Genomic DNA, 23280 nt, shown 5'->3' on the forward strand with positions numbered 1-23280 from the left:
ACTTAATTTATCTTAAAAAGACATTTTACATTGTTCGTAATTTAAAAAATAAAAGTGAGCCCTCCCCTCCCTTCCCCTCCTAAACCTTCTTCCCAAACACACCCTTAGTCTCCTTCTTTTCTCATCCTATTGATTTCTCACGTGCCCTATGCAGTTCGGATTATAGAATCCGAACGGTGTAAACACTCATAAAAACTACCAAAAGATGTTAAAACATTTCAGGTTTTAGAATTTGAATAGGGAGCACAAGAAACTCATAGGGTAAGAAAAATAAATCAAACTGTTGTTAAGAAAAATATGGCATATGTTGTATAGTACCATGATAGGGTTATATGTTCGGGCAATTCTTTCTCCACACTAATTTTTGTAAGAGTTTTTTTTTTTTTTTGTCTTACTTCATTATCTCAATACCAAAAGTGGACTCTCCAACTAGGACAATTTTGACATATCTCGCTCATGGGGACTTTATATAAGTTTGTTGCCAAAGTTTTGGCACATTCGTTATGGCTACATTTTTATCTTTTGGATTAGATAAATTTTGCACTCAAATTTAAAGTGTATTGCAAACACTTTAAGAGCTCATTTGGATCGATTTATTTTTTAACTTATTCAAATAAATAAGTGTTTAGGTTAATTCGCAAGTTCTTAGTAACAAAAATTGTATCTTTATAAACTATTTTTTCATAAACTGTATGGACAAACTTATAAAAAATACATAAAAATTTATTTATTTGCATAAACTCAAAACTAAATCAATTCAAACAAAGTTAATTTAAAATTTTGGGTGGACGATAGTTGGTTTTACTATCTCCTCCTCCCTCCTTTTCTTTTCTCACTTTGGGTGGATGAGATTTTTAACGTGGGATCCACGAGAATTAATCTTTCATTTCCATCGTACCAAACAAAAACAAACAGTATTTTTCTTTTGTTTTCTCTCACCTATGACTCCCCTAATCCAAACAAAGCATTGAAGCAAAAAATGAAACAAAAATTGTTGAAATAGTGAAATTTGAAAAAAGAAAACGGAAAGACGGATGAAACTTAGAGCATAAATATCGGTTGAAAAACAACAGTGTCTTTACTGATCTTTACTGAAGTTGTCAGAAAAACATGGCACTTGGCTTTGAAAAGTGACTTTAATTGTTGCCACCGTTCCGTTCCTATACAGTACCACCGGGTATAAGTTGTGTTGAAATAAAAAAACATATAAATCACAAATAACACATACATGTTGGATTGTGATTGATTGTTGTGAATTTAGTGGGACTCACTTTAGAGTTTTGGATGAGTGGTATGGATATTTAGAAATTGTAGTTGAGTGGTTTAAATAAGGTTTAAATGTGTAATTGGTCCCTGCACTTTCAACGGATTTTGACATTGGTCCCTGCACTTTTTTTTGTTTGGCATTGGTCCCTGCACTTTGTAAAAATATTGGCATTGGTCCCTGTACTTTTTTTTGTTTGGCATTGGTCCCTGCACAAATATTGGAAATGGTCCCTGCACTTTGGAAAAATATTGGTATTGGTCCCAATCATTTCATGCCACGTGGCACCAATACCAATATTTTTTCAAAGTGCAGGGACCAATACCAATATTTTTACAAAGTGCAGGGACCAATGCCAAACAAAAAAAAGTGCAGGGACCAATGTCAATATTTTTACAAAGTGCAGGGACCAATGCCAAACAAAAAAAAGTGCAGGGACCAATGCCAAAATCTGTTAAAAGTGCAGGGACCAATTACACATTTAAACCTTTAAATAATTGAGAAGTGTGAAATAATATAATATATTGAGTGGGGTCCATTTATGCTACCAATATTAGTGTCATGCTCTTAGAGAAACCAAATTACAAGTCCCCTCGGCTCTGCTCTAGTCTCTCGGCGTGTGCAGTGTAGCATAGATAGTTAGGGCTCACCTGCATTTGAAATTTCAATGGCGGAGGAAGAGAACAACCACACAGTCACATATACAGTGAAAATCAAAGTCACACTCACCGTTCCGGACCCAGATGAATCCATTCCTGATCATGATCGTCGAGAAACACAACCTACTGCCAATGTTGGCGCGGAAACGGTACCGTTGAAGGGTGATGACGTGGCACAAGCTATCGGTGTTAGAGCTGAAACGGCGTTGTTGAACAACGATGAAGGTGATGACGTGGTGGAAGCAGCTGAAGAATCTATTCCTGATCGAGAAAAACAAGATATGGATGTTGGCGCAAAAACGGTGGTGTTGTTGTCGACGGACGATGAAGGTTCCGTTGAAGCTGATGACATGGCAGCTAAGGATTCTGATGAAAACAATGCTGAACAAGAGTGTGAGGAAAAAAAAGTCATTAAAGAGAAGAAGAGAGCTGGTAGAAAAAGAAAAAAGACAGTTTATAGTTCGGAAGAGGGTGAGGAAAAGAATTGGGAAGGTGCTGACGTGGAAGAAGGAGGGTTTTCTTCCGGTTGTGTGAGAAAGAGGCAAAGGCCTAGGAAGATTAAATCGTTGAAGGAAGATTACGTGTCAGATTTGGAGGAGGATATGAAGAAAAAGTGGAAACGTGGTAGGAAGAAGAAGGTCATAATTGAGGTTTCTGATGAGAATGATGAAGCTGAACAAGAGGAGGAGGATGTGAAGACAGAGCAGAAGAAACCTGGTAGAAAAAGGAAAGTAGGTTATGGTTCTGAAGAAAATGACGAAGATGAACAAGAGGGGGAAAATGGTAAAAATTTTAAGATTGTTGAGAATGAATTGATCAGTGAAAAGAATTTGGAGAGTGATGTTTTATCAGATGATAATAAAGGTTATTCTTTAAGGACTGATAGAAAAGTGAAAGTTAAAAGCATTGAACAGCCGAAGCAAAAAATAAACAAACGGAATCCAAAGGTGACATAACATGATCTCTTTGCTCATTATATTTCGATTCTGTGTGTGTGCGCGTGCACATGTATATATGTTTGAATTTGGCCTTACACGTGTTTGCATAATTGTGGTTCTGTTTCTCAATTAACAGTGGATTGAAGAGGAGTCCTTAATGTGCCATCAATGTCAGAGAAATGACAAGGGCAGGGTTGTGAGATGCACAAAATGCAAACGGAAAAGATTTTGCATACCTTGTTTAAACAATTGGTACAACTTCCATCACTTCTGTTTTACCTTCTCATTTGTTGGTTATCTTTGTTATAATGAGACTTTGTATAGTTGAGGATATTTGGATAAAGTTATTATTATGTTTAAAAAATATTATTATTGGTTTGGATTGTGGATGGTGATATTTTGACCGGTGTATGTTTTTGCTTAAATTAATTTTGTTATTAAATGAGACTTTGTATAGTTGAGGATATTTGGATAAAGTTATTATTATGTCGAAAAAATATTATTATCGGTTTGGATTGTGGATGGTGATATTTTGACCGGTGTATGTTTTTGCTTTATTTTATGAAGGTATCCTCACTTGAAAGAGGAGGAAGTTGCTGAGGCATGTCCAGTGTGCTGTGGTAATTGCAATTGCAAAGCATGCTTGCGATCATGTGCACTTATCAAAGTCAGATCTCCCCCTTAGATTAACTATTCATGTGATTTGTTGTATTCTGCATTTGAAATGTGATCATCTGGTTCACTACAGGAAATTAAAATGAAGACAGAAACCAACAACAACCATGAGTTCGAGCTCTCCAAGTATATGCTGAAAGAACTTCTTCCATATTTAAGACGATTGGATGAAGAACAAATGGTCGAGAAGGAGATAGAAGCAAAGAGAAAAGGTACTTTTTCGTCCAAAAGTCTCACTTTTTGTTGTCCATTTCTTCTTGCTTTTTTCCCTATCCTTTTATTAATGTGTGTTGCTTTGCCCATGCTTCATGGCTCTTTTTTTCTTCTTCTTTCTTTTGGATTACTTACATAATTGATATCTCTTTTTTTCCATTTAAAGTACTTGTTTTTTCGTTTGTATTTCTTAGTTTCATATATTTTCCAATTTTTAATTTGCTTTTGGGACGAACATTGCAGGGCTCTCACATTCTAAGCTAAAAGTAAAAGCCGCAGATTACCCTAAAAATAAGCGTGTGTACTGGTAGGGGCTTACTGAGTATATTTTTTTTGTTTTTTTTTCAGTTATTCTGATTCTATAATCTATATTGCTAATGATTTAACACTTTTTGTAGTGACAACTGCAAAACGTCAATATTTGACTACCACAGAAGCTGTACAAAATGCTCTTTTAACATTTGTCTTCTTTGTTGTTGTGAGCTTCGTTGTGGGAAGCTTCTAGGTGGTACAGATCCAATTGAGTTTGAGTTTATCTTCCAAGGCCGTGATTATCTTCATGGTGGAAAAGAAGAGAGGGTAAAAAAAAATAAACCTCATTCTGCTGCCCAGCCTGAGATTTGTGAGTGGTCAAGATTCGGGTGGCATGCAGATAGTGATGGTAGCATTCCCTGTCCAAAAGCCGATGATGATTGTGGTCATGGTTTCCTCGAACTGAGAAGCATACTTCCACCAAATTGCATCTCTGAGTTAGTATGTAAAGCGAAAGAACTCGAAGAAACAATTAGGCTTCAAGATGCAGAGGAGACATTTGATAGTATGTGTTCTTGTTTGAAGCCTGTTAGGAATGCAACTGATATACACAATAACACAAGGAAGGCAGCTTCCCGTGAAGATTCCAGTGACAACTTCTTGTATTCCCCCAGAGCTTTAAATTTACGTCATGAGGATTTAAGACATTTTCAATGGCACTGGAGCAAAGGGGAGCCTGTAATTATCAGCAATGTACTTGAATGTACAACTGGTTTAAGCTGGGAACCGCTTGTCATGTGGCGTGCATTCCGTCAGATAAGAAATACCAAGCACAAAACACTTTTGGATGTGGAGGCAATTGATTGCTTAGATTGGTGTGAGGTTTGTTCAATTTCTCAATTTTGAGCATGACTTTTGTTCAATTTCTAAATCTTGAGCTTGTATTAATTTTCATTTTCATTGCTAAAATTCAATATCATTTTCATGAATCTTAGTTCTTATTTTATTTTAATTCATTTACGGAATAATTTAGTCGTTGCAATTTTTTTGTATAGTTGAATTTCATCACGTTTTCTGAATTTGGAGAGTACTTATTTCTTTTTGGGATTAGGAGAAAGCTTAAATGTATTTGATTTTGTCCATCACTCAATTCATATGTAATACTTGTCCTGAATCTCTTCAAAAGATTTTGGAGAGTACCAAATTACTGTTCCAACTGTTTTTTGGCGGACAGTTGCTCAGTAAGAAACATTTCTAGATGGTCTGCTGTCTGGGTTATAAGAGATACCAGAACATGGCTAACGTCATATTTGTCTGCAGATATACCTAATTACTAATCAGGATTGTAAGTTACAAGTCACTTTTCTGAAAACATTAATTTATACAACCTTAGTTATAACTTCGCTCGTCTTTCTCTTAGTCACATGTCTCACTCAATTTCTCATCATCTTATCTTTCATAGGTATCTCAATTTCTTGCACTCTAGTGTTCCTGTTTTTTCGCTTGATCTACCCAGATACTTTCTTCTTGCCCTTGCATCCTCTGGTTTCTATTTTTCTATTGTTGTTTTTTCCTTTTTCTTGTGCATACTCAGATCATCTAGTTGAAGTTAGGGTAAGATTTACTGCTTTTTTATGTTCTCTTGTTGAAAATATTGTTCTCTAGTTTGTTAAAAATATTGTTCTCTAGTTGTATTTAAAACTCTTTCCTTTCTATAGTTGAACAGACCAGAGAAAACTATATTGTTCTCTAGTTGTATTTAAAACTCTTTCCTTTCTATAGTTGAACAGACCAGAGAAAACTCTATTTGCTTAGTTTTACTAATATTTTTCTTCCTTTAAATGACACGTCCATCTATTGCCTGTAATTTCTGCAATTTTTATTTGCGTTGTTGAATGAATGCAGGAAAATATTAATGTGCACCAATTCTTTACTGGGTACACAAATGGTCGCCCAGATTGGCTTAATTGGCCTCAGGTTTTGAAATTGAAAGATTGGCCTCCTTCTAATTTATTTAGGGAAAGTTTGCCTCGTCATTGTGCTGAGTTCATATCTTCCTTGCCGTATAAAGAATATACAGATCCTTTCAAAGGCATTCTTAACCTTGCTGTGAAGTTGCCTGAAAATGTTCTAAAGCCAGACATGGGCCCAAAAACATATATTGCTTATGGATTTGCTCAGGAGCTTGGACGTGGTGATTCTGTGACTAAGCTCCACTGTAATATGTCTGATGCGGTATGATTCAATTCTCTGTCTTTCCTGGCCTGTTTTTTCTAGAATGTCTTGTGATTTGTTTTTTTTAAAATGTTTATACTGTTATTTTTTAATTGGATATCATATTGGAAGGTGCAGAGTTTCTAGGATATATACAATGCCTTTGTAAGCCAATGCATTATGAGCTGTTTGGCGTGTAGTTTCAAGCACATGTCTTGATTTTTTTCTCGTTGCACTGTTCTTCTAAAACACTTTCATTTGATTATATATTCAATGAAATTTACTTTGATGTGTTACTTACCTTTGTGTGTTTGTTACTAATAATTTAAAAATTATTCTTTTACTGCATACTTTATTATGACGATTAAAAATTATTCTTTTACTGCATACTCTATTATGACGAAAATGAAATGTGTTTCTTTTATAATTTGGAATTTTAGGTAAATGTGTTGACTCATATTGCTGAAGTGAAATTGAAATCTGAGGGCATTGCTGCCATTAAGAAACTGACCCAAAAGCACCTTGAGCAAGACAAGAGGGAGCTACATGGTGATAATCGAGATGGAGAGACCAACGTTGACATGTTTGATAATTCATCTTCTTCCATAAATGCTTCAGACGAGCAAAATAGTGTTCGAGTTTTGGAAAATAGGGGTGATTCTTTAGATGGTGCTCTCTGGGATATTTTTCGGAGAGAGGATGTACCTGAATTGGAGGAATATTTAAAGAAGCATTTCAGAGAGTTTAGGCATGCCCATTGCTCTCCTTTAAAGCAGGTAAAACTATTCCTTTGTTTTCCATGTAGCCGACCCCACTTAGTGGGATAAGGCTTGGTTGTCGTTGTTGTATTATTATTTGTTCTTCATTTCCCTAATTAATTAAGATCTAGTCTATTTATCCTATAAATAGGTATCCACAATAGTGGTTTCCCCATTTGGGTTCTTAAGTGGGTCCTTCTATTATACATCGCTCATTTATATATATATATTTTTTTATATTCACAAGCAATCTCTTCCTCCAACCCAGCACCTCGAAATAAATTACTCAATGGACCCCACTGATAACTCTATATCATTACATTTGAACAACACTCGTTTATTTTAATACAAATTTATTAAGTGGAATGCACCATGATAAAATTGATACCATCTTTCATTTTCTTCTGAGTTCAGACATTTTTTTTATCAAATATACACGTCACAAAGGACTGAGTGAAGCATCAAGCTAGTAAAACATAATAGTTGTGAGTAGTTATTTTTTATTAAGCATTTTTTTTAAACCAGTAATCAGCTAAAGAGGTGCCAAAAATTAGAACAGGAAGTACAAAAGAAACAATACAGAAAACAATTCAACCTCTGAAGAAAGGAATAGTCTCCCTCCCTCCCACAACATGCACAAACTGAAAATACGGGAAAAACACTTCTCAAGTGTTTAATGAGCTCCACCAAAGGACGAATTGTTCAAGAGAACCTGAGTTTGATTCCTGGGTGGAGTAATTGTTGGTAACACTTTAATTACCTCCTAACCAAACTCCATATTAGTAGGGGGCCCTTCCCCTAGGAACCTGAGGGTTAACACAAAAATTGTGAAAATAGATGTTGAGATCCATGTTATACCACCTGCATTATCCATGCTTCAGATGCCTGGTCCTCAGCATGATGGGGTTGGTTGAGAGTCCCACGTCGACTAGTGGTATGTCTTATGTAGTGCTTATCTGGTAATGCAATCTTTACCTTATGAGTCGGTTTTGTAGGGTCGAGTTAGGCCTAACCCAAATTTTAGTATGGTATCAGAGTTTGTCTTAGATCTCTTATTGGGCTAAGTTATTTGTTATTCCACTTCCATTTGTCCACGCTCTAGATGTGCATTCATGTTCGTGAGGGAGTGTGTCGAGATCCATGTTATTCCATATTTATCATCCGCTCTTCAGGTGTTTTTCCCTGAGCGTGAGGGAGAGTGTTAAGAGTCCCACATCGACTAGAGATCTGGCCCATGTAGTCTTATAAAGCTTAGGCAATCATTACCTTACAAGCTGATTTTGTAAAATCCAGTTAGTCCTAGACCAAATTATAAGAATAAATAAGCATGAGGCAATGAAGACACACATCCTCAAGGATTTGTTCGCACATAAGACAAAAATCCTTAGGATTCAATAGCCCCTTCTGGGAACCTCCAGGGCAACAGAACTACGAGAGAACTCTCATTGTTAACTCATGAAAAGACGAAGAAGAGGAAGCTTTGTTTGTAGGAAAGAAAGAAACACAATTCTGGGAATCTCCAGGGCAACAGAACTATGAGAGAACTTTCATTGTTAACTCATGAAAAGACGAAAAAGAGGAAGCTTTGTTTGTATGAAAGAATGAAACACACTTAATCCAAAATGTAAGTTGGGTGGGGGTTTAAATAAATAATGTAACAATGTTTATATTCCCCACTAACCATTGTGGTACTTAGTCTTCAAACTTTTCATTTTCAAATAAAACAAAATATCCAACAGATATGATTATCGGTATTTACACATATTATATATTGTTCGACTGGTTTATTAATTTATGGACCTTACATTATGATAAGAATAGATGCTTCAGTTCAATGACCAGAAAGAAAGGAAATTCATTATAGATATAGATACCAGTCCAAAAAGTCATTGGTTGGTAAGAATAGTTAGAACTTTATTTGGCAGCCGATTGCTGCTGTATACAAAGGACTGGCTAGTCTGATGCTCGCTCAGTCATTATGTATGTATATCTTGATGGACATTAGCCTGTGGTAATGTAGGTTATTCATCCCATCCACGACCAGACCTTTTATCTGACTCGAGAGCATAAGAGGAAACTTAAGGAGGAGTATGGTTAGTAATGTTTATTATTTTCGTATGTTTTTTGGGAAGTGGGCTGGTTTGATCAATTACCAACACATATAAACAGTCACCATTTTGTTGACACTTGACAGTCACCATTGCTTGTAGGAATCGAGCCTTGGACTTTTATTCAGAAGCTAGGAGATGCTGTTTTCATTCCTGCCGGTTGTCCTCACCAAGTCAGAAATCTAAAGGTAAAATCTTCATACATGTATGGTACGAATTTCCTTGTTTTCCTAGAAGTTTATTAAGACTACAAATTTTCTCTAGGAATGTGATTCCTAAATTTTAGTACAATATTTGTATGTTTTTCTAGTCAACTCTGCTGATATATTTCATCCTCATACCCATATAAGCTTGAATCAGTATGGTTATCATTTAATGTGTTGAGCCCATGTCAGTTTTTTTTGAAATATTAAATGCTATAACTTTTTTTATACAATATCAGCATGATGGGTTGAACATATTATTTCTTGCAAATTGTTGAGGCCATTTATCACTTACTCACTTTTTATGCCCGGATTTCTTTTCTCTTAATCGTTGCTTGAAATGTTTGTGTTAATGTCAATATATGGACCGTCTTTTTGTAGTCATGCATCAAGGTTGGACTTGATTTTGTCTCACCTGAAAATGTTGGTGAGTGCTTCCGTTTGACTGAGGAATTCCGTAAGCTTCCGATAAACCACAGGTCCACCAAGGACAGGTTGGAGGTCTGTTATACTACTAATCTTGATTCTATCCTGCTGTTTATATGTGTTGGTATATTGCATTTCCTATTTTGTCATTAGCTTCTTTCAAATGGATTTAGTTTTAGACTGTAGCTTAATAGCTGTTCTATCCTAAACCTACTAGAACAAGTCGTCTTGATTGGGAGCTTTAGGTCACTCCAAATGTTTGGCACTATTATAACAATTATCCGAATTGAAACACTGATATCTGCTAACTGATCTTGATATATTGTTTAAATTTTTTGAATTGGACATTTCTTACCGTTGAGACCGTAGATTATAAACTACGAGGTCATAATTAGTTTACCCTATAAATTGTAATTTAACATATTAATTATATAAAAATTGATTGGAAAAATAAAAAATGCTTCATTTTTTTATTGTCCGTAGACAATCTGTACTTTCTTAGTTGGATAAGGTTTGGTTGTTGTAGACAATTTGTACTTTCAATTGCTTTTTTCCTTTGAAAATCACTAAAAGCTCTAGTAAAGACATAAAGGTTTCGTGTTGATTTGGTATTTTTATTTCTTAATTGTATTATCTAGTATTGTTCAAAATATGTAAACAACTCTAATTTAAGATTGCAATCATGTGTTGGAGTCAGGTTTTGGAGGATGGTACTGCTTATGTTAAAGTTATGGGTTTTAGATAAAGAACGGAGAGAAAGAATAATACCATTATATAATAATGATTGATGATACAAAAAATTAAGCACTAGACCAGCGACTGGTATTTATAAGGATACAGAACTCTTAATCCTAAGAGAATAGAGAAACAAATCGTGAGAATAGCAAAGTAATATGTAAACTAATCCGTGTCAGCAGTTGCTTATTGGGATTTTATGTATTCTTTTCCTGATTGTTGCTGTTTCTTTGGTAACAGGTGAAGAAAATGACTATATATGCTATGCTTGATGTGGTTAACAAATTGGAGAAAACAAGGTTACTGATTGCAAACTTCCTCTCCCTTTGGTTATGAATTTGATATACTTGTGTTTCTTGATATACTACTTTGCTCTCAAAGGCATTGGTAGAGTATATCTCATGTACACATTCTTTTGTCAGATTCTCTAGGCTCGCGATTTAAAATTTGCATTTATTGTGTGTTTCATGAAATTGATGGATGTATTCAATTTACAGGTTTGGAGAAACCAAGGATCCAGTGTAAATATATGTGAGAAATCCAACTGGGAATGTACATTTTTTAAGTCAGTTGATTAGGTTCGGTAATCTCATGTTCTTTTTAGCAACTGTAGGAATGGTTCCATATTGTATTTTATCTGGCGCAACTTGATTAGGTGCATTTGAAACATAATTTACCGACTTGTTTTGTACTGTTGTGCATTTAAGTGTCACTAACTCGTATACCTGGATGCTAATTCATGCTCACATCAAATTCTTGGTTTGATTCAAGTTTATCGGCAAATGCGATTAATTTCTGAATGCATGATTATGGGATTCTATGTTGCCCTTAATGTTTTGCAAAATGTGGGAGTTGCTTCTTTGATGTCATGTCCTGTGATTGTTTTTGCTAAAACACATCCCTTTCATAAAGAGGATATAATAAATACTAATAAAGTACAGTTGAGCCTTTAGTGAAAGAAACTATATTGACTGAAACTCGATACTTCCCAATGTTATATTCTACACAAAAGGGTAATGATATTGGAATACATAGATGTACAAATATAATATAGTTGAGTCATTAGTGTGGTGAACTTTGTTGACTGAAACTTGATACTAACCTTTGTTTAGATCATGAGACACTCGGGTAAAGTGTTTATTTTTTCTTTCCAAAAACCAATACATGCTTGGTCTAAAGATAGTTTGTTTTATTTTGTTCGCAAGACAATATTTTATTGTTTCAGTCATAAAACACAACAATAAAGTTCTGTGCTAGTTCCAACGAATTCCAACATACAAGGTGTTCAACATTTTTTGGTTGTAAAATTATGTTTCATCGTCTCCTTATGTTTTTAAAACTAAGAGCTATTGAGCAAAGAACTTTGAGGAGTTGTTACCCAAAATATGACAAAAGTTTGTGTTGGGATTATGTTTCATCTTCTCCCTGTGTTGGGATTAGCTGTTGAATCTTCTGCAACCCAAAATTGAAAATCTTACTTTCCGGTGCACTTAAAATTGATTCTGAGTGTATCATTGTGTTTGGTTAGAAAAACAAGTTGGAAAGAATTCTGCTCTTTACCCAAACGGTTCTGCTCATTCCCAAAGTAAAAGTCCATAATGCCCCTATGTAACTTAACATGCGTTAGTGTAATATGAACGTGACTTAAGTCACGCATCACTTAGCACTAGCACAAGTTAACTCACGCTAGTTGGCCGGTGAAGAACAAACGTTTTTCCAACTTTGGTCGGCTTTTCAACATTAAAGAAACACGTTTTTTTACCACTTTCACACGTTTTTTTTTACCACATTTATGTTAGATACAACCTAGGTTCACATTTCTACCTATAAACCCTCACATACTTCCCATATTCCTCACATTATCTCCTCCCACTCTCTCCCTCTAATTCTCTTCTTTCTTTGTTTTTTTTTCAATATTCTCTTTAGGGTAAAAAGTGATCAAAATTCGTCGGGGTAAAATAGTGAGTAGCCGACTTGGGGAAGTGATCGACCGGATAATTTTAAATCTGCTTTTTTAACCGCAGAGACTTTTTACCGTGGATAAAAAGAACTTCTTGTGGTAAAAAAAAAACCATATTTAAATTTAACCCAAGGGTTGATGATGTATTTTCCCCAAGAAGGCTGCTCACTATTTTACCCCACAAAGATTGTTCACTTTTTACCCCAAGAAGGATAAAATAAGTAGATTTAGTGAATAAGTTCAAAATTATTGTATGAATAATTGTAATGTATGAATTATCAATGAAATGAGATATTGTTATATTTACTTTTATTTATATTTAGTCCATTTGCTTTTATTTATATTTGTATTTATTTAAAGAATAATATTGAATCAATAATGTAGAATAATGTTAACAAAATAATTTCGGAATAATGTTAATAAAATAATTTAGAATAAAGTTAAGAAAATAAGTTAGATTAATGTAAACAAAATAATTTAGAATAAAGTTAATAAATTAATTTAGATTAATGTAAACAAACTAATTTACAATAATGTTAAGAATATATTTCAGAATAATGTTAATAAAATAATTTAGTATAAAGTTAAGAAAATAATTTAGATTGATGTAAACAAAATAATTTAGAATAAAGTTAATAAATTAATTTAGATTAATGTAAACAAACTAATTTACAATAATGTTAAGAAAATATTTCAGAATAATGTTAATAAAATAATTTAGTATAAATTTAAGAAAATAATTTAGATTAATGTAAACAAAATAATTTAGAATAAAGTTAATAAATTAATTTAGAATATAGGCCTTAAATGTAACAAAAAAAAAATGAATGCCTAATTGAAAATTATTTAGTGCATAGGTTTTATATGCACTAAATTCAGTCAAAAATAGTAAAAAAAACGTGTAAAACACAATAAAACCCGTGTTGAATAACCGACCAAAGTTCAACAAACGTGTTATTGAGTTGTGACCACCGGCCTAACTAGCGTGAGTTAACTCACGCTAGTGTTAACCTGTGCGTGAGTTAACTCACGCTAGTGTAAATCCTGGGCGTGAGTTAACTCATGCTAGTGTTAATCCTGGGCACAAGAACACGTTTTTTTGACTTTGTTCGATGCATTTTAATTGATTTTACACGTTTTTGATAAGTTTTTACACGTTTTTTGACCCTATTTATGGTAGATATAACATATGTTACAATCTCCCCCTATAAATACACCCGTAAACTTTCCCATTTCCTCACACCATCTCTCATTCTCACTCTCTCCTCCTATGAATCTTCTTCCTTTCCTTCTTTTTTTCCTTCTTTATTTTGGTGTAAAAAGAGAAAGAATGATAAGTAGTGGTGCTGGGGAAAATATAAGCAGCGAGCAGCTTTCTTGGGCAAAAAACCACATTGGGTAAAACTAAATGTGCAGATTTAGTTTTACCCCAGGAAGGTTAGTTTTCTTGTGGTTTATTTTTAGTTTTACCCCAAGAAGATAGGTTTTCTGGTGGTTTTTATTTTTTCGCAGTTTTAGTTTTACCCCATTGTAAATGTAATAAGAATTATATTAATAAAATGATATTTTATATTTATTTTTTTTGTTTCTTTATTTTTGTTCATTGTCGCATTTATTTTACGATTGCGTATTGAATTAATAAATTCAAATAAAGTAAATTAGAATAAAAATTGCGATAGTTAAGTCATGTTCATCTTATAACAAGCGTGACTTAAGTCACGTAGCGTGACTTAAGTCGCGTTCACCTTATAACTAGCGTAAGTTAACTCACGCCACGTGAGTTAACATGCGTAGGGGCATTATGGACTTTTACTTTGGGAGTGAGCAAAGGCATTTGGGTAAAGAGCAGAATTCGTTGGAAAAATCAAGTTCGAGATGGTTATAATTGATTATTTGGAGCAAGACAACCCTAACTCTTTGATTGAATAGAAAGAAGAAGAAAAAAAAAACATTGGTTCGTCTGAGACAGACCATAAGATGTTTTAGTTTCGTACTCCTTCCGTCCTAGATTATAAGGAAAAAAAATTATTTCACTTGTTAAGGAAATTAAAACATTCCTTAAAAAAAAAAAGAAATTAAAACATGTTAATTTGGAGTATAGTTTGTTGTGTTATCTTTGGAATTAGTTTTATGAGAATGTGTAAAAATATTTTGGCAAAATTAGACAATTAGTCCCTTATCTTAATTTTAGGTAACACTTTCGTCCTTTATCTTTTTTTTTTGTCACGATTTAATCTTTTATGTTATAAAATAACAACATAGTTATCATTTTTTATGGAAAAAAAATCAAAAACTCAAAAAAAAAAATCATCAAACTCATAGACAAAAGCAAATCTTTCTTCATACAAACATAGAAAATCAAATTTCATTGAAAAAATCTCATAAAAATGATAAGATATTGTCATTTTATAACATAAAGGACTAAATCATGACAAAAAAAAGATAAAGGACGAAAGTGTTACCGAAAATTAAGTTAAGGGACTAATTGTGTAATTTTGCCAAATATTTTTCATTGGTTATTTGCTAGGGAGAAAATGAGAAGGAAAGTAAATTAAATGTAATTTTGAATTAATTTCATTTTGGGAAAAGATTATTTTTTGAAATAACAATTAAATTTGACAAAGGTTTGTCTTTTTTCGCCTATAATTTAGGACAAAGAAAGTGAATTTTATTTTGCTTATAATTTAGGACGGACGGAGGGAGTACATTAGTAACCTCTTCTCGTTAAATTGAATCAACCTTTTTTCTCAGCCTCTAGTTCATCAAATAATATAGGGTTAAATATATTTTTGGTTCCTATAAATTTATCAACTTTTCGTTTTAGTCCCTCTAAAATTTTCTTTTACTTTTAGTCTCCCAAAAGTTTTCCATCTTCACTTTTGGTCCCTCGTTTTAAGTAAATTCATATGTATAATTCATATTTTTCAATTAAATTTTGCAAAAAAAAAATTATAATATTATAAGAAGGACCCTTATAAGAATCTCTTCCAAAAAATTAGAACTTTTAAACAAAACATTAATTAAATATGAATTTTTTTTAGGTTAAAAATTCCTATTTAATTCTTGTTCTCTTAAAAAAAATTCTCTTTTTTTAAGTGATTTTTTTAGAATACTCTACATATTCATGTACAGTTTTATTGAAAAATACAAAGGATGCACATGATTCAACTTAAAAATAGGGACCAAAATTAAAAAAATTATAAGACATCAATGTGGCTATATATATATATATATATATATATATATATATATATATATATATATATATATATATATATATATATATATATTTTAAAGGTATATATATACACACACACACACGTTGTGTAATGTGAACAACGTTGTTCTCATAGCCCTAAGAGAGATACTATGTATCCATAAAAAAATCTCGGAACATTAAGCATTTTACTCACGTTTCTTATAAATCCAACATTTCATTCGTTTAGGGATGAAGCGAGACTTTCATTTCCACTTGAAACTCAACACTTCTTCTTCTTTTGCATTTCTATGAAACTTGTGGGATTAATCTTTGCATTTGTATGACGAGGAAACTTGATTAACATAAAAAAAATACAACAATAATTTAAACTATATATAAAGAAAACTATCCCTTTTAGCACTTATGGGTTGGATTTTTCTTTCAAAAAATATCCTTAATTTTCAATACAAATAATACATGTAACAAATAAATAAGAATAAATTTAAATATCAAAACAAATGTAACAAACACGATATAAATATATACATGTCTATATCTTTTTTCCTTTATCATTTTAAAAATGTAACAAACTAGATGAGTATCTTTATACTTACTTTTCATTATCTCAATTATACCCTTAAACAACTTTTTCTATAATAAAGATTTTTGTTGGTGTCATTAAAAAAGGAATCTAGATTATATTTTTTTTGTTATATTGTTGGTTTCATTGAAATAGATAATCACAGTTAATTTGGTCTGTTATAACTTGAAAGCAACAAACATTTATATTTTTAGTTTTAATTAAAATCAAAATTTTATAAAAAAATACCGTTCATAATTTTCAAATGTTGGCGCAATAAAAAAAGCGGAAAGACGGGCACGTGAGTGCCCGTCTTTTCGCTAAACACCTAATATTTTTAGTTACATTACGTCTTTCATTTATTAATTTGTTTTTGAAGGGATCTTTCATTTATTATTATCCTCTAAAAAAAAACTTTCATTTATTATTTGATTATCATTGTTTTTACAACTTATTAAATCAATGACCGTTGGATATTCTTGCAAACAATTTATTGTAAAAAAATTTTGCTGATATTTTACACTTTAATCACCCGGTTCACCTTCCAAAAGCCAAAACCATTTGGGACTTGAGAATGACCGATCCCATAGATTGAAAACCACGGTGTGTCTGCACACAGACTTGTTTTGCACGCGACACTGTTGAGTGAACAGAACCGAGACAGAAAATGCATGTTTTTATTTGTTTAATTAATGTTGGGGTGTACAATTTTGACCTAACATTTCCTTTAAAAAAAAAAATTTGACTTAACATTAATTTCGGTCAATTTTTATACGCAAATTCAACCTTAAATTTGACGAGATTCAGGTTTCATAAGAACGAAACAATAACAAGATAATATCGGGTTTTATCTAAGCACAAAAAGACAAATCATCAATACATAAACTTAAAAAAAAAAAAGATTTAATACAATGTTTGGTAATTGTACCCAGTAAAATAAACATTTCCAGTTATATCATGTACGTGGAATCACCAAGATAAAACTTTGAACTAAAAATGTAATTTTATTTGCTGATTTTAACACCTCTTTGCACAAAAAGTCTGTAACCATGCATCAATGGATCAACAATAGCAAAATCGGATTTTAACTTTCAACATGCAAATCTGGTATTTGTGCCTCACTATGCATGGTTCCACATAAAAAATCATCACAGCACAACACACCTATAAAAATACCAAATTGCTGACATGAAACTGAAGAATACAAATCTACCTTCATGAATTAGAAAGTGCGAGTTTGTGTGTGAAAGAAATTAAAATCATGCATTTGCCTCAAACTAAACTGACACGGAACAGGTAACCCAAAGCGTACCCCGAACTCGGTCCCTATTTCAATTGTGCCCTCGCCTCATCTCTTATCTTGTGCATATTTCTTTTTATCGGGTAAAACCCGGTTCATTACGTTTGGGACATGACATATTGCAAGACCGGATCGAGTTTTATACACCCCTAGTTTTAGGCGTATGCTTCTAACCTCTCTAAATACATTATGTTTTACTATTTTCAATTTCTATAAAACATATTTCGTAATTTTCGTTCTTCTAAGGCTCTGTTTGGTAAAAAAAATAGCATACATGATATAACTGACAAACTATCTTACGGCAAATGATTTTATATCAGACAACGAAAAACTAGTTGAATAAATATGTGTTCACATTTACACCTTAGTAATCTTGTTTACTATTTGCATCACAAATATTTCATTTTTTTTAGTTACAGACACAAATATTTCATTTGATTAAATCAATTCCAAAGTTCGATGCTTATATACCAAAAAAAAGGGAAAAAAAATCATTTTTTTCTTTTTGAAAAGAATAATTCAAGTTTTTATGAATAATAATGCTTACAAATATTGTAGCTTTAAGATGTCGGTAAACTTAAATGAGATTGCACCACTCCAAAACATTCATTTCATTTTTCTCTTTTGTATGTTTTTTTTCCTTCAATTATATTTTTGGATAAATAAAAAAGAGCTTCTAAGAAACTTTTTGATATTTTTTATAATATTTTAAAAGAATATAAACGATTAAAGGTTGATCCATTTAACCCACATCTCGTATAAAACCGGACTCGAATCGTAAAATTTGAGCTCGTAACTTTTTGGCACGACCCTATAAAACATGAAGACTGTTACGACCAACCCTAAATGGATCGGATAACTAGACATGGCAACAAACCCCGCCCCCGCCCCGAATTTAACGGGGAAAAGCCGATTTAACCGGGTGCGGGTGTGGGGGAAATTTGGAGTTTTAGTACGGATGCGGGGGATGCTTACACCCGCCCCTCACCCACCCCCGCTTTTTAAAATTTTCTTTATTAAATTTTATAATCTTATTTCCATAAGCACAAACCTATTATATTATTACTCTTTAGAAACATATTTATTATAATTATTTTGCTCTTTTGAAAAAATTTTATTAGATAAATAATTATTAATATAATTATTGTGTTTCTGTTGCTATGAAAAAATGAAAAAATATGCATTTTTTAAATATTTTATAAAAAATAAAGTTTACGCGGGTGGGGGTGGGGGCGGGGCCGGGAGACCCGTCCCCATTGGAGGTGGGGTTGGGTGTTCAATTTTTACCCCCGATATGGTTTGGGGACGGGGGCGGGTGCATGGAAGTGGGGCGGGGACGGGGATACTCAAACCCTCCCCCGATCCGCCCTGTTGCCATGTCTACAGATAACTCGTTTTAGGGTCCGTTTAGACTGGCTTAATTTAGAGCTTATGCAAAACAGCTTGTGTAAACAAGTAAGTTTTTATGTATTATTTATAAGCTTGTTAAGGTGGTTTATACAAAACAGTTAATGAAGATATAACTTTTGTTAGTAAGAACTTATAAATTAACATAAAAACTTATTTATTTACATAAACTATTTTTTATAGCTCAAAATAAGTTCAATCCAAACGGAGCCTTAATACTTCTACTAGTAATAACTATTGGGTTTTTCTAACCTGTGCAATCTTGCCGAGGGCTAACAAATGCACTATTATGTTGGGTTTCTCTAATGCTTATCAATGGGTCAATTAATTAGCTTTATTTTCTTAAAAACTGTTTCTCTCTCCTATTTTCTTTCTCACGTAAACATAGCACAATTTTAATTATCCTTGTTATTTTCTCTCTCTCTCTCGTCCCCGACGTCATCCGCCGGAAAATCTTGCCGCCGACGAAAAAAAAGAACTATGATAAACAAAAACATGATCAAAAAATTATGAAGAAGCTCTCTGAAAGTTTGAATCGGAGAAAATCAACGATTTTGAAGGTTTGAGTCGTAGAAAAACAACAATTGAGTGTAAAATTACAGCATTTGAAAAGGTTGAATTTGCAAGAACTTGAGAATGATAGAATTTTGATCTGCTCAGATCCAAGAGCGTGAGGCAGTTATTTTTCCGGATTTAGTTACGGGAAATGTTGACCAGAAAACCTTATAGGTAGATTTGGTGTTATTTTGAAGAAAGCTTAATGAATGGATTGAAGGAAGAAAGAAGAACGAGAATCTGTGAAGAAAAGGTCCTGAATACATTGAGGTGATGAAATAGGACATGGTTTTCTGGATTATTTACAGGGGAGTCATTGGTATTGAAGAGAGAGAAATGGAAATTTCTCCTTGTAGTCTGAAGCGTATAATGGTTAATCAAAGAGAGAAGGAAAAAATCGATTTACAATAAAAAGAGATATTAATAATAATTAGAGAAACCCAAAAAATAGTGCATTAATTAGTCCTTAAGCTGTGCAATCTTGCACAGGATAGAAAAACCCATAACTATTTTATGATCCTTTTTAGAAAACAATTTACAAAGATAAATCGATATTCATTCAAATGACATGGTGCAAAAATGCATTTAATTCTTTAAGTTTTTGAACTAATTAAAAAAAAAAAAACTACTCCCTCCGTTCCTTTTTAAGTGTCACTTTTGAAGAATTTTTTTGTTCCTATTTAAGTAGAATATACAATACAACTTTACATGTATAAATACTACTTTTATCATTCCCAATACAATATATTCTACTTTCCCCTTTATTTATACATTTTTTTTAATCTGTGTGAAATGAGCTAAGGGGTCAGATAAATTGGGACGGAGCGAGTAAAAGTAATGCACTGGAAGTGTAAGTGTTGTAGGACTAGGCATCATTCCCAATACAATATATTCTACTTTCCCCTTTATTTATACATTTTTTTTAATCTGTGTGAAATGAGCTAAGGGGTCAGATAAATTGGGACGGAGCGAGTAAAAGTAATGCACTGGAAGTGTAAGTGTTGTAGGACTAGGCAGTAGCATACAGTACCTATGAGTGTGAGCTGTGATCCATTTGAAAAAAGACTGGAGTTGTGAAAATGTACTTGACCTGTGAGTGATGACACTGTATTTGACCTGTGAGTGTGAATGTGCTTGGCGAGAGTAGCAATAAAATCCAGTTATTACTAAAAAATTGTAACATACTACGTCAATCCCTATATATATAAGACGGTGGCGTTTAGGATGGGAAAGCAAAGTTTTTTCCCATGATGGGAAAGTGTGCTTTTCAGCCATTGATATATTGATTATTTTATTACGTGGTTGAGATCAAAGAAGGGCTACTTGCAACTAAATTGTTGTATTACAAAAAGAGGGGCACCACTTATATTTTAATTGAATCAGAACTGTTAAATATAACAAGTCTATAACATATTACATTGCACCTTTTACACTAAATTTTTTAACTTTATCTTCTTCCTTTTGCCTTTTTCTCTATGCCAGTTTCACGATGACATTTTTCCATTTGAGTTTTTAGTGATGAGTTTTTTTTTTTTTTTTACTTGTAGCACATGAGTTTCTACCAAACTTTGATATTTCCAATAGGTTTATTATTTTAATTTCTTATCATTGGGTTGATATTGTCGATTCATAAAGTTATGTTTTTTATGTTTTCTTGCTTGTTATTACTAAGCTTCTGGGTTCTTGAAGTTATGATTTTTTTGTTGCTTTCGTAACCTTTAGGATGAAGATTAAATTTACTGCTAAACATGGAATTGAACTAAACAAAACAAGACAAGTGAAGTGATTCATCTATGACGGTTAGAATCATCAACATATTGAAATTAAGTTGAACTTATTTTGACACAAATTTAACCAACTTCAGGAATTATAAAATGGAAAAAGGAAATTAAAAAGTTCAGTTTAATTGAAGATATATCAACATGTTAGATCTAAATCTTAATGATGCGAACTCCAACGTTTTGACCTAGAACCACGACTTGTCAATGATTTCGGATAAGTTTCCCCAAACTTCATGGAATCTCAAATCCGGACAGTTCAAGCAGCAACACAGAAGATGAGGAGTCCACACCCGTCGATAACGCGTTCACATTCAGTTTTCAAGTGGAAGGTTAAGGTGACGTGATAACATCATTGGTGGTGAAGGGAATGATGGTGAAGCTCCACACAACCGCTTTACCCCTCTGTGATTTCTGGGTTAGATATCTAATGCATCATGTACATGTTAAAATAATATACTCTCAACTGGAACCAACTGCCACGTGGCTGTAAAAAGCACACTTTCCCATCATGGGAAAAAACTTTGCTTTCCCATCCTAAACGCCACCACACCATATAAGACCCTTTTGCCAAAATCATGGGAATTAAGAAAGTTGAAATTTATATTAAAGTTGTTTGTAATCACTATTGTTTTTACAATTTTATCCTTTAAGAGAAAGTTAGTTTATGTTTTCAACATGATATTAATTGTTGATTGAAGAAAAAAATGTATAATAAACAAGGGTATGCAAGTAAAAAAATAATTAATGTAGTTGACAATAACAAAAGAGTCCTCTAAAAAGGAACTAAAAAAATTCTCAAAAGAGTCTTATAATTAGGAACAGAGGTGGTAAAAAATTAGAAAAAATAGTGAATTAAATTTAGATTAGAGAGTCCCGTGAGCATAGCTGAACATAGTTTTTTTTTTTTTTTTTTACAGTAAAATAAGTTTCATTCATTCAAATGGTAAAATAACAAAGCTACAATCAAAATTACCATGAGTTGGGACATTTTCCAACCATATTTTAAGATCATTACAAGTGATTAAGATAGTTAGATACATAGAACTACCAAAAGATAATAAGACAGCGACAACCCAATATTCAAAACCTAATAACCAAACGAAAATCTGCCACACATGATCAAAGGTCAACAATATGATGAGATTCACAGTCTTTAAATTCATCCAACTTCGGAAAAAGATATTTGCAGGTGTTCGCTCAAATCGACTATGCGTGGTCTCTGATATGACCAATTGTACCACATCTCGACAAGACATCTGTGTGGTTAAGAGGATGTTGAAATTAGTGAAAGCCGCCGGAAGCCTTTTGGTTGAACTATAATACCCATGCAACTGTTCATTCTCAAGCACTTCTTCAAACATATGGTATGCAAACATGTACCAAAACAAGGAATATAAAAGACAAACAAATAAGCATAGCGTTAAAACTACAATAACAAGGATAAAGGCATTAAAATTCAAAACCGTTGGTGATGGAGTAGCCAGTACATGTTGTAGCCATGGAGGCTTACGAGGTGGGCGCTCAATTGGCATTCCAGCGAGTAAGGTGACACCCACAACAACGACATATAAAGGTGGCGTATGCGGTGGTGGACGAACAACAACCACATCTCTCTGAAACATTTCATCAATCATCTTAAAAGAGTCCTCTAATGGATCAGAATGTATGGGGAGCATAGAGTGACCGCCACACAACCAGTGGCCGCGAAGGACATCATGGGAAAACGAGCATCGGTGAAGCCGATTTGGGGGTGAAGATGACAGAGGTTTGACGCAATTTGAAGGTGAAGACAATTTGGGAGTGATGGTGATTTGTGGGTAGAGATGATTTAGGGGTGAACATGATTTGACGGTGTGCCGGAACGAAGGCACAAACCACTCACACAGCCGTACAATTGTGAGGTAACGAAATTTGCAGGGAAAGCGATTCATAATCAAGTGAGAATGAAAACAATATCAGCAGACCGATGGAGGACAGGCAAGGAACCGAATGGGAAAGGCTGGACAAAACCGAAAGAAAACCACGATGAAACGGAGAAGGGGAACACTATACG

The 23280-nt window shown here is 33.2% G+C and overlaps 1 protein-coding gene across 4 annotated transcripts; it reads left to right on the plus strand.

Moving 5' to 3' along the window:
- Nucleotides 1–1847: 1847 nt before the first annotated feature.
- On the plus strand, nucleotides 1848–11289 carry LOC146959254 (lysine-specific demethylase JMJ26-like). Of its 4 annotated transcripts, none has more exons than XR_015024844.1 (13): nucleotides 1848–2870; nucleotides 2998–3113; nucleotides 3429–3528; nucleotides 3610–3748; nucleotides 3993–4056; nucleotides 4148–4883; nucleotides 5907–6236; nucleotides 6656–6991; nucleotides 8994–9066; nucleotides 9184–9269; nucleotides 9666–9778; nucleotides 10686–10744; nucleotides 10943–11289. XR_015024844.1 is itself a non-coding variant. In XM_085740810.1 (13 exons), the coding sequence occupies exons 1-13, from the start codon at nucleotides 1932–1934 to the stop codon at nucleotides 10968–10970; spliced, it is 3126 nt and encodes a 1041-aa protein (XP_085596936.1). In that variant the 5' UTR covers nucleotides 1848–1931; the 3' UTR covers nucleotides 10971–11289. The 4 variants fall into 4 exon arrangements, 1 of the variants encoding a protein (XP_085596936.1); XM_085740810.1 differs by having other exon boundaries at nucleotides 9666–9785; XR_015024845.1 differs by lacking the exon at nucleotides 8994–9066 and having other exon boundaries at nucleotides 9666–9785.
- The last annotated feature ends 11991 nt before the right edge of the window (nucleotides 11290–23280 follow it).

This window comes from Medicago sativa, chromosome 1 (assembly GCF_051527215.1).
Source record: "Medicago sativa cultivar Bolivia chromosome 1, Bolivia_mono, whole genome shotgun sequence".
NCBI lineage: Eukaryota > Viridiplantae > Streptophyta > Magnoliopsida > Fabales > Fabaceae > Medicago > Medicago sativa.

Coding starts and splice junctions, on each gene's coding strand:
- LOC146959254 (XM_085740810.1), top strand. CDS start 1,932: ATGGCGGAGGAAGAGAACAACCACACAGTCACATATACAGTGAAAATC. Junction 3,529..3,609: donor GATCATGTGCACTTATCAAA/GTCAGATCTCCC, acceptor GGTTCACTACAG/GAAATTAAAATGAAGACAGA. Junction 6,237..6,655: donor ACTGTAATATGTCTGATGCG/GTATGATTCAAT, acceptor TTGGAATTTTAG/GTAAATGTGTTGACTCATAT.